General features: G+C 38.0%; 2 protein-coding genes and 1 long non-coding RNA gene across 3 annotated transcripts; all 3 read right to left on the bottom strand.

Moving 5' to 3' along the window:
• Positions 1-301: 301 nt before the first annotated feature.
• On the bottom strand, positions 302-5,645 carry LOC115007312 (uncharacterized). Its single transcript, XM_029430126.1, has 17 exons — positions 5,592-5,645; positions 5,181-5,225; positions 4,587-4,634; positions 4,447-4,488; positions 4,209-4,268; positions 3,973-4,119; positions 2,343-2,455; positions 2,180-2,252; positions 2,010-2,069; positions 1,789-1,857; positions 1,641-1,685; positions 1,459-1,527; positions 1,278-1,307; positions 1,115-1,162; positions 963-1,013; positions 790-873; positions 302-641 (listed from the first exon to the last, which is right to left on the bottom strand). The coding sequence occupies exons 1-17, from the start codon at positions 5,643-5,645 to the stop codon at positions 624-626; spliced, it is 1,056 nt and encodes a 351-aa protein (XP_029285986.1). The 3' UTR covers positions 302-623.
• Positions 5,646-7,269: 1,624 nt separating this feature from the next.
• Positions 7,270-9,103, bottom strand: LOC115007303 (uncharacterized). Its single transcript, XM_029430114.1, has 4 exons — positions 8,810-9,103; positions 8,595-8,651; positions 7,700-7,738; positions 7,270-7,545 (listed from the first exon to the last, which is right to left on the bottom strand). Exons 1-4 carry the CDS (start codon positions 9,101-9,103, stop codon positions 7,270-7,272), a joined length of 666 nt encoding a protein of 221 aa, XP_029285974.1.
• LOC115015030 (uncharacterized) lies at positions 8,024-8,832 on the bottom strand. The gene is made up of 3 exons (XR_003832968.1): positions 8,810-8,832; positions 8,595-8,651; positions 8,024-8,132 (listed from the first exon to the last, which is right to left on the bottom strand). It is a non-coding gene; the product is annotated as an uncharacterized LOC115015030 (long non-coding RNA).
• Positions 9,104-12,313: the final 3,210 nt, after the last annotated feature.

Genomic DNA, 12,313 nt, shown 5'->3' with positions numbered 1-12,313 from the left:
TAAAATACTATATTTGAAGAATATAGAAAACAGTGAAAAGTATGTATCACATATTTCCCATGTGATACATACTTTTCACTGTTTTCTAAAGTGTTCATAGACTAAATAAGTAAATGATTAATTGATCAAATAATAATCAGGTTGACCAACAATGAAAATAAGTTTTACTTGCAGCCCTACAGCTGGGTTTTTATGACATGTTACCACATACAAATAATACTAATCAAATTCAGAAACTTATTGAATAAACACAGAAAAAATTGTATTGCTTGAAAACTTAGACTTTATTTCTAAAGGAAAATTACATTTAAAGAAAAGTTCAAATTAGTTCATAAACATTGGCAGCACATTTGTATTACAAAGTACTTGATTAACACAATAATAGTGAACATATAGATGAGACTATAAAGTAAAGCAGAAGATTATTCAGAAATATGTTTCTTTCTATGCAGATGATGTTGTTATAATTGCAACAGTATTCTTAATAAAATATGGCTATCTAATGATCATTATTTTATCTTAACTTAAGAAAGCACATCCACACGTTGCAGAAACAGATTCAGTCATTTAACCAAGGAATAGGAAGGAGTGGTTTCGCCTTCTTGTCATGCTTCTCATCCACTTCACACCTTCACCGGCATCTGCAAAGACAAATAAGCAATGGAAAGCAGATATTGTTAATTTTACACATTCTACCCACAAATGACATTTTCTATACATTCTTACTCATAGTCATTTACAATATGTGTGTTCATTTGCATTTAAAGTGATGTATAGATTGATAAGAACCTGGTTTGTCTGCATGGGCTGGTCCTGCTGGAGAGGCTGCATGGGATCCTGGGAAGGCTGAGGCATGGCATCAAATGAAGGAATCTGAGAAAAGGAATATAAAACGTCAGAAGTTAAAATGCTCAGAAAACCATTTTATACTGTATTTATACTCTATATGTTTTTCCCCTCACATTTGGGAGTTGCTGGGGAATATTTTGAAGAGGATAGTCAAATGGGAGCACCTGTGAAAAGAAACAAATTAAAGTGTTCTGTCAAACGTGATATATATGAATAATATGAAAATAAACTGTAAAGTTATAATTTAGAATAAGTAATGCCTCACATTTGGCATATGAGGGACGTTTGTCATAGGAGGGATGTTTGTCATTATCTGAAACAAAAGCATATACCGTCATGTAGTACTGCACCAAGAAATTATATACTGTAGAAGTAATTTCATATTAGCATAATGAATAATATAATATCTCAAAGTTTGAAATATTTACTCTTTGCTGGGAGAAGTCGTAGGGGTAGTACTGCAAATGTAAAAACACAAGAGCAAACAAAAATCAATATGTCTTGTTCCAACAAGTTGTTAATTGTATCAAATATGCTTTTACAAGCAATAATTAAAGTGTTTTCAGGCCCAATAGTCAGGTGATCTACAAAGGGGAAAACAACACTTACAACTTCCACACTCTGTCTGCCTGGTGGCTGAGGAATGGATATTTTCATGAAACCTTGGGTGGAAAAGGGCTACAGAAAGAAAGAAAAGGAAAAGAAAATCAATCAAAATTGGTGAACATTCAGGCAATGTGTTACCACATTTATATAGAAAAGATGCTTCTGTAAAATGAGCTTGTGCTTACCTGTTCAGGGTTTGACCCGGCGGCACCAAATCTGTGAGGATAGATCTTAGGAAAAAAACAGAAATAAACATAACATGTCATAATCACAGCAAGGTTATTACAATTAATGTCAGTGAAATGAAAGCTTGCATATGAGATAAGAACTTACTAGTTCCACACTGTAGGCACCATGTGCACCAGGTTGTGGTAGAGACTGACCTGTGAAGGGATTTCTCACCTGGAAGGAAAATTGTCATTGAACTCAACATAGCAATGTTTCTGCTGTGCTTCAGATCTCTATCTTGCCTTTGCTCAGTAGTATTTTTTACATTTTTGCTTAGTAACAACATTTGACACAGAAGTTAAACAACACACAATATGCATGATTACCTGTGAGGGTGGCATCTGTGGTCTGGAACCCGCGTAATGAGGCAGGTAATGAAAGATGGACTGAAAATAAAGAAAAAAACAGAAATAGTTAGATGAAAAATAAACATTAGAACTGCCTGGATTGAGAATTAAGTCACAAGAGCAACCTTTATCCGTGTCTTAAAACTTACCGGTGCAGCTGAGGCGGTGCTGGCCAGACAGAAGCACAGGATGAGAAATTTCATTTTGTCGATTTTGGAAGTCCTACGGGGACAATTCATTATCACGTTAACAAAATTCAAAGTCACACTGGATGGTTGCCGTTCTATTAGAAGAAAAAAAATCATAACTCACCTTGTGCGATAGAAAACACTCTGGAGAGGATGATGAATGTTGATGCTGGAGAAGATGCCAGTTGATCGTATCTTCTGCAGAGTTACTTCATCTTTTATAGGGCGCCAGCTCACCTGAGAGCCAATCACAGTTGATGGGAGCGATGTTACCCAATAATTAGATGAAGTACAGCTGTCTAGTCCTCAGCTTTACTAAATGACCAGTGGCCAAATCCACTTTCTGTGTAATAGCAGACTCTGCTTGATTACACCTTCCCTCTGCTTACTCCTCATTCTGCCATCGCGGCAGTTTTATTGGTTTCCATGCAACTGCAGCAATGTGGCATATTTTATGCAATATTATGTCTATTAGTTATGTGAATTTAATATTAAGTGAAATAATGTTTGTTTTTCCAGATGCTTGCATGTTAATTGTGTTTCCAAATCAAGACAACAGCAGAGCAGACACAAGTCTATCCAAGCAACTGAGGGTAAAAGCACTAAATGTTTACTCAAAATATAGAGTAGAAACTCCCGTGTATTTTTCTCTAATAAATGTAATATTTATAGTAAACAATCTGAAAAGGAGTAAAAGTTTGCTTGTCTATTAACTTGCATTATCTTCATATGTTAGTGTCTGCCTGCCTGTGTATTTAGTTATCATTATTCTTGTAGAGAATTAGTCAAAAAGCCGATTTACAGAGTAACATTACAGAATTGTGTAATAATCTTATCACCAATTGCTGAAAGTGATTCATGATTTAGTTTACTTTTGCAATCAACTACACAAAAGTGTTGTGGATTGAGCACGTAGGCATGTTTGTATTAGTGTAATATTCCATATATAGTGTCTGAAGCAAAGAACCAGAAGAGAATGGATGAGTTATTTCAATTTATTATGAAGCATAGTTGTAGTAAATATGATACAAGTAACAAAAACATGGAGTGACTGAAACATGGGGAAAAAAACACGCTTATATTTCATTTTATCACCATTGTTTATTACAAGACATAACACATTTTTCACAGAAAAGCATCGCAGCATCTGCAGAACACCATTTTTTACCTTAAAAATGCAGAACATCATTTTCTTCTCAAAAGCATTGCATCATATATGTCATACTTTGGGAAACAGCAGTGGCGGGGCAGCTTTCACCGAGGATAAACTGCTGGTCTTATTGTATCGGTCCCCTTAAGTGGAAAGGGAAGCAAATGCAAATGTATGTTTTTGTGTTAAAAAAAAACGTTCACGTTAAGACACTCAGTCACCCAGAAAGAGAATGTATGATTGTAAGATTGTGTTTGAAACTTAATTCGTAAAACCATGTGTACTCTTCCTCCTCCTACCTCCTCCTATCCTGCTAACTCTGATTGTTTAGTCATCGTCATCATCATCATCATCATCATCTCCTCTGGGTTTGGCAGCCTGAAACGACAGAGACTTGTGATGAGCCAATCAGGAGTGAGGATCGTCTGCTGATGAGTTGATATTTCTAAACAGCTCAGCAGAAATAGTGTCACTGATGCAATACTCATTTATTAGAATGAACCTGTTCACCACTTCAATTAAATTCAGTTTCCTACCTCCTGCGGTCAATTGAAGCTATTTTGGTACATTACAATAAATCTGTAAAATCTGTAGTCATTCTTACAGGGGCAGCAATGATGGGTACAATAGGGGCAGCTGGAACAGCAGGAGCTGCAGGAGCAGCTGGAGCTGCACGAGCTACAGGAGCAACAGGGGCAGCAGGAGCAACGGGGGCAGCATGAGCCGGCAGTTCAAAACCGAAGGGGTAATACTGAAGCAGATGAGAAAGAGAAGAGAACATCAGTTCAGTAAAATCTCACAAAACTTCAGTCAGGGGAATGAAAATCTGCAGGCACTTACCACTTCCATAGTGCCTTTCCTGTTTGGCCAGGGGAGGTCCTGCTTGATGAAGCCACGGACCTTTCAATGGCAACACATGCAGGCACACGCATAAATATTGTTGGACTGTATGTACTATATATATGATCCTTCATTCAGATGTCAGTGTAGGCTTCATAGCCTCTTACATTTTTTTGGTTACGCGTCTACAAAGTACTATATGCACAGCAACAAATCAAAGCTATACTGTGTCACTCACAGGTCCTCCAAGAGGCTGCCCCTGGGCATCAACTGGGAGCAGCTGGGAATAAAAACAGTCCAGATTTAAAAGAGTGTTCATTAGATATAACTCTAAAAAAAAAAAAAAAAAGAGTGTAGACAATACAAATGAGCTCTTACAACTTCCAGTGATCCACGTGGGGCTCCAACAGGAATAACCTTGGCTGCCTGTAAAAGAGAAGAAGAAGAAGAAGAAGAAGAAGAAGAAAAGAAGAAGAAGAAGAAGAAGAAGAAGATAATCAAGAGACAAGAAGAAAGAAGAATAAGAAGGAGAGAAGAAGAACAAACGAAAAGAAGAAGAAGAAAAGAAGAGAAGAGATATAAAGAAGAATAAAAATCCAGCATAATAAAGATCCCCTCCGAAGATAGACTCCGAATCCCCTCCCCCCTCCGCCTCTACGCCTACACCCTCATTCCGACGCACGTGCCGTCCCTTTGAAGAAGGAGAAGGAGAAGAAGAAGAAGAAGGAGAAGAAGAAGGAGAAGAAGAAGATCAATGTTAACCCTTAGTTGAGTGTAGATGTGCAGTAAACTACAAGTAACAGAGCCACCAACAGGCTCAGCTATAGTGACATTAGCATCAGTGGTGAACACATAATAGCAGACCTTGTGTGCAGAGCTTATTCAGTGATGTTTGAAAATGTGTCTTTTACTGTGGTGTTTGTGTGTATGTCATGATTTACACCAGTTGATCCGAGCTGTGTCTTACTGTACCTGAGCCGGAGCGTGACGGATGTCAAACTCCATGAACATCTGCTGCTGTGAAGAAGAAGAAGAAAAGGAAATACTGCACAATCAATGGAATGCAGGTTAGTGTAAAATCAATAATACACACAAATATGTATTGGTAAATGCAGTATTATTTACTGACAACATTGTGACATTGTCAACACTCATCATGCACAAGAAGTCGCTCAGTAAGAAGTGGAAGATTGAATGTCTACAATTCCAGGACAATTGAGCAAAATCCATATGCTGATAATGATTATGTGGGTCTCCAAAACAACTGCTTGTACCCTGGTGTAAGATTATTCTGTCAACTATTTACAGTATGCAGCATTAAAACATATATGGAAGAGAAATAAGAAGGAGAAGAGTTTTAGGAAGAGATGGTGTTTTCCTTACAGGGGCACAGACAGCCACCCCAAGGATGCAGGCAGCAAGCAGGATGGATTTCATTTTTGTAATGAAGCTGTCAAAGAGATTTTCCGAGTTATTAGATTTGACAATATTCATATAAAAGAGCATCTTAACAGATTATCATTTTAATGTCATATGATATTAGTTGTCTACATTACCTTTCCTTTCTGGCAACACACAGGTACTGATGGATCTTTGAGGCAGGGGTGTGATCACGGCAGAGAGATTTACTCCTATTTATTAGCTGAGGACGAGCAAACCTATGACAGGTATTGGTAACAAGCCAAGGATTTTCATTTTTACGCTGACAAAATTGGCAGCTATATCTATGTGAGAAATCTCGTAATACATTTCTGTCTTGAAACGCACATTAATCACATTTGATCTCTGACTGATCTTATCAGGTGAACCCTTCCAACATCTTCAACACATCCCAAAGGGCATCAGTCTTTATGTGAATATGAGTCAAATATACCAAGAGGTTGTAAAGTGAAGCTTTTAAAACTAACATTATACTGTAGCTGTAATCAGCCTACATGCTCTATTTCTATAACACATCTTATCAAATACATAATATCTATAATAGTAGTATAATAGATAGTATACTGTGACATAGCTGAATATGATGATGAATATTATGATTATATCACAGATGTACATTCTTTTAATTCCTCTATGATGTTTAAGGCCTATTTAAGACTTCCTCATTTTTGACTCAAAGTCGCTCAACTTTTGTTAAACATAGACTAATCCTGTTCAGTTAACTGCTCAAACAGTCTGTATGAGAGCCTGTGGGGACGCTTAAGTGCTGAACTTTGAGGAAAAGCTGTCACATTAGACAACCTTACATCACAAAACACTCAGCACCGTATACTTAAATAGGAGAGGTTACTACAGGTTCACAAATACAGCATGTGTGAGAACAACTGTATGAAACACAAAAATCGTTAAGACCAAAAAGAAATAAAAACAGTGTTTTCTTGACTTGCTCCTTGCTGGAGGTTTTGAATGTGTGACACTGTACGAACATGATCGCAGTGTTGCTGAGAAAATCAGGTGCAACAATGAAAGTTACAGTGCCAATTTAAAGGCATGTGCATGAAACTGAATATATAACAGCTGCTATAATTTATATTTTAATGTGTCGCTATGAGTAATGAAACCACAGAGAATCATCTCTTAACTCAGCAGTTCCTCTCAGCTCTACTACTAATTCTGTTCTGGTTCAGTCTCACCACTGTCATCAACACTGTTTTTGGCAGACAGCTGTTTTTAGCTTAAAAACATTAAAAACCCACCACGTGCACAGCAGACGGGCAAAGTTAGCAACTAGCTGACGAACACAGTGAACCATTTAGCAGCTAAAGAGTTGAAGGAGACCAAAAAAAGCTAAAAATAGAGTGAATGTGAGATTTAATCATGGCACAAACCTAACACCAAATGAATGTTATTGTTACTCTGTGTCTGGATGTGTAACACATTTACCATACCAACTTAAAAAGTGATAATATGTCAATGTTGTGTTCACAGCTTGTTAAACAGTTAATCGGGTTTAAGATGATGATGTATTAAAACTAAAATCATATGAAAACAAGCAAAGGACACAAAGTTGGATACAATTCAGGTTTAATCTTTTTTTATTATAACTATGGTGGCTGCAGTCTCAGGCAAGGCATCCCTGAGTGGGTTGGAGTTTGGCTTGAATGGATGTTTGGACAGTGGTGGCTTCCTGCGCTGGTCTCTCCAAACCTACAGGGAGCACGTTAGTGTTGGGCTGAGGTCCAGAGCTGGCTGGTTCCAGGGTCTGTGGGACTCCAGTTGACTCCACAGTTGGCACGATGCCTTGTTGTTCTCGGTTTGCGAGCCCAGCGGCCTGGCTCACAGGCTGAACGGCTGCAGCAGGCGGGTTTGTGAGCACAGTGGTCAGATACATGGCCAGCTGGCCCATTTTAGTTGCCATCTGAAACACAGAAGAGAGGAATGATACTGTAAGAGGCCGTTTGGGGAACAATTGGATCATCAATGGGATCAGTGGGTTCACAGGAGATTGTTTGAACAAGCCGAGAGACAGATAAACATCTTGGCTTTATTACCTGGAGTTCCTCTGAGCTCAGACTGCCAAGTGTAGAGCTCTAGTAAAAACAATGACAGAACATGTCAAATAAAACATAATCATAAAGAGGATTATGAAACCAGACTGTGATTATATCTACGGTTACAGAGAGCATTTTGCATTTACCTTGGATTGCTGGAGCATGTATACAATTTGGGGATTCTGTGGAAGGAAATCAGGAAGTCTGAGTATAATGCAGCTTTTACTTTCAATATGTCATCTTTTTTATTATATGAGAAGTGCTGTCCGACTAAAGTTAAGAAAGTTAGAGACACCTGTTGTAGCTGCAGCTGCACTGGTTGAGCTGCATCTGAAGGTGTTTCTGCGGGTAAGGCCGGACTGTTCCGGGGTTGATTTGCTGGAGTTTGTGGAAGAAGTGATTCAAGAATCATCGGGAATCCATATGGGGAGTACTGGAGGACAGAAGAATGACATTTATACTTAGATTTTTGTCAACAATGTCTGCACTGAGACAAGACAAAACTGCAATACTAACCCTCTCCTACTTCAAATATCAGACAGTTAGATATAAAGTATTGCAATTACAATATCACGTGTGACAAAAAAGAACACAAAATCCAAGTTTCCATCACAGAGTTATAAATCAAGTGACAGATTGTGGCAAAGTACAGATGTCTATCTTCAACAATACTGTCTGTTATGGCAGTTTCAGTTTCCCCATATGGTACATGTTGACAGCACAAAACATGCACTGTCGAAATATGTTGAAGACCCCCCCGGTGAAATCGTTCAAGCCAGAAAATATTCTTGCATCTGCAGTCTAGAGTTCAGCACAGAGCAGTACATGCGGTACTTTTTGCAGTGCATAAAAAGATCGGTCTATAAGATTAGATAGAAAGTAATAATAATCTTACCAGTTGATTTCTATAGGGAGATGAGAAATGAGGGAAGTATCTATAAGGAGGGAAAATCTGAAAAAGAACAAAATATACAAATTTAAAATGTGTTGCATCCTGATTCTCTGAATATTTCTGGGTTTAATGTTATTAACAATACATTTATTGTTAAACATATTGTTTTCTTTGCTGTACATTGTTGTCAAAATATTGTTTTTCTCTCTATGTCCTACCAGAGGCTGTTGTGGGAGTGTCGGCTGGTTAGCAGGTTGAGATCCGTAGAGGCTCGGCTGCAGAGGGATGATCATTGGACTGCCCCCTAGTGGAGACCAGGTGTAGTGTTGTGTTGGAAGTAGGAACTGGGGGCCACCCTGGAGACCCGGCTGCAGGGTGACACCAGCCTGCGGTTGCTCCACATTAGGGGAAAGCGGGGCCGGCAGTCTGAATGTCAAGTATCTGGTTTGTGGCTGCAACGAGTCTTTGAGCTTGAGTGGCTGCTCCTTGTGAAGACAGGGGAGGAAGGACATCCGAACGGACCTAAAAATATTAAGGACAAATCCCAAAACGATCGTCACAGTAGATTTCACATAATGCGAGTTGAATTTCAAAACTCAGGAAATAACTTTTCACATAATAAAATAAGCAAATGAGCCTACTTACTGGTACTGCAGGCACCATTTTGGTAAAACATGATAAAAGAATTAAGATAATCATTTCCAAATACAAATTGTTTTCCTCAAGTTCAATGAAAGTTGAGAGGGAATGTCCACTAAGAGCACGTAGAGTAAATTCCATGAAACACTATGAGAGCGGGCAATGACTTATGCACTGCTCAAAGAGTGAAACAACCAATCACATGACAGCAAAAACAGACAAATTCAACCTAATCTTCTGGTGTGAATAAAGCAATGAGGTGGAAGCTAAAGAAAATCCATTGAATGCCCCTAAACTGCCTGTTTTACTCCAATTACGATGCTGTAATGTCTACAGAAATGAATAAACAAACAGGACTTGCGGTTTTCCTGTTACTTGGAGCACCTGTGGGTGCGACTGATGTGTCACTGTCTCACTGATGTAATTATGGTCAAACCAAATATGTGTAATGCGCAACTAAACCGAGAAAAAAAGATGAATAAGGAAGTTGTAGAAAGTAGATATAACGTTTCAGTCATGGATCTTAGTCAGGCATCAAATTCACAATATCATGTTTACACTCCTGCCAACAGTTGAAACAAGCAATCCCCAAGGAAACCATTGGCTGTATGAAGTATAAAGATATAGTTTATTATGGGGAATTTAATGCCTGACAAAGGGCCATGACAGAAACTATTTCCCTAATGCTGATAAAGTGCTGATTGTGCAGGAATTCAAAATGTTCTTTTACATGCTTTTTTTATGTGTCTGCATTAGACAACTTTTAGTTAGTTAGTTTGGTAGTTTTAAATATTACTAAAGCTGCTAAAGCCACAACTCGCAATTTAAAAATCACTTATTAAGGTAGACAGTTAGAAAATATTACAGTTTAAGCATGATCCTTGATGATAAGATACAAACACTGCAGAAAAGGGCAAATAGATCAATGCATCATACAATGTAGTCAATGAAACACAACTTAATGACTGTGATTGGATTTATTATCATCAAAGAATTTTCAATTGTACTCAAATGATGGGATGTATACTCATACTGGTGTAGACTTATATATATGTCTATATACAGAATATATTTATATATATATATATATATATATATATATATATAGATTCAGACACCACTCCTAATAAACCCAGACACAGGATATTGGGCAAAGCTCTGGTGTTGTCACTAAGTGGTGTGTTTGAATATTTGCTTTATGTCTTTTCAGCTGGACACAGTCAGGGATTGCAAGTATGCACAAGTGTACAAGGGGGCAGACTAAAGCTGGAGGCTTTTTTACTGTCTACTTTCTAAATCCCATCCAAGAAAAGCTGTGCGTACTGTAACAGCTGGAGGTTTCAGTGTTGTACACAAAACAGACCAAGATATCTTATAATATATACAGTATAGCTAATTACAGGTGTTTCCATCCCAGCATGCACTGTGTGACACCCTGGACAGGTAGCTATTATATTACATGATATACTGCTGTAACATTTATATTTCACTTCTGGGGATAAATAAAGTCTGAATGTACAATAACCATATATTACGAAATACTATGTTTACTTTAAAAAAGATTAAATGAGTTTAAGTACTTCAACTTTGCATTGTACATGAGTCTAGGTTGCAGTATATATATGGTCACCAGATTAACAAGCAACTGAGTGGTGCTACATATTTGATATTGTAAAAATAACAAATGTGACTAAATTCTCCTTTCATTGATTTACAACCTACTGAAACAACGAAGGATTTATTACAGAGAGATGCAAGAAGTAATTTGTTTATGGAGTAGTAGCACACAGGATTAATATTAACACATGATTTACATTGGGATCATAGGAAAATGTAAAAGAAACAGACAGACACTAGATTAAGATAAATTCCACCATAAAAATGCATCAAGATTTAAAAAATCAATTTTATTTCTCAAACCCCCATCAAAATAGAAATTATGAAACGTGCAAAAGTTATTATTCAGTGCATGATTTTGTATTGTATCGCCTTACACCAACCCCTGCGTGATGTTTGGCTGGATTCCATTATTTAATAAAGTTTGCAAGTTAAATTGGATTTGACAAACAAAAATGTGGATTACATTCATAATGAGTAGCTGTGCCAAACCCACAGTTTTGACACAAAACATGAAAAGACATGAAAGGATGTAATTAAATTGTACAGTAAGAAAGAATTGTATATTTGTGAGAATGTTAATGCAGCACTACAGTAAAGCGTCTGTGAATAAATGCAGCAAACAGTTGGCAGTGCAGTGCAATGAATGAGCTGAGTCATGATAAAAGTACAGTGTGACAGAGTTCACTGATGAAGTCAGGTATTAAAGGCTGACGCTCATCCCTTTTTTAAGCTGTGTTGATCCAGGGATGGTTATGTGAGTGGATATCACACCGGCCTGTCATCAGCATCCTCCCACAGGTGTCTCCACCTCCGTCCTGAGAACAGCCTCCAACCAAACTCATAATTACACCCCGACAAAGTGCCTGTCTCCCTTTTACGTGTTCCAAATCACAAAATATCGCTACATTCTTTAGGTTTTGATAGACCTCGGCATGAGAAAGATGGTGATTGAAATTATTTGAAAAGGAATAAACATGAAAGGAGGCAACAGAAACAAAACATGAGAATGTGGAAACGTTGCTGAATCAATACTGAGATGTGAAAACTTGCAGACAAAAAACAAAGAAGAGAAGTTCATAAAATCGGGTTCACACATGGCTTTAACATGATAAACTACTACCAACATATATACATATATATATATATATATATATATATATATAAATATATATAATTATAGAATGCAAACACACACACACACACACACACACACACACACACACACACAACATACATTTCCAAATCACTGAGTAATTCAATCAGTTATTCCTGCGCTCACATCAGTGCAGTTCATCCGTTGTCTCCTCGCGGGCTCTCGGTGGTTACAACAGCTGTGGTCATGGGGGGCTGCGTGCCCGTTGTTGTGGTTGGACTTGGGGTTGTGGTTGGGTTTGGTTTTGGTGCTGGAGGTGGAGGTGGAGGCGGAGGTGGAGGTGGAGGTGGAGGTGGAGGTGGAGGTGGGG

The sequence above is a fragment of the Cottoperca gobio genome, chromosome 1, assembly GCF_900634415.1.
Source record: "Cottoperca gobio chromosome 1, fCotGob3.1, whole genome shotgun sequence".
Taxonomy (NCBI): domain Eukaryota; kingdom Metazoa; phylum Chordata; class Actinopteri; order Perciformes; family Bovichtidae; genus Cottoperca; species Cottoperca gobio.
The sequence above is the reverse complement of the archived record's forward strand: the minus strand, read 5'-3'. Positions and strand labels throughout refer to the sequence as shown.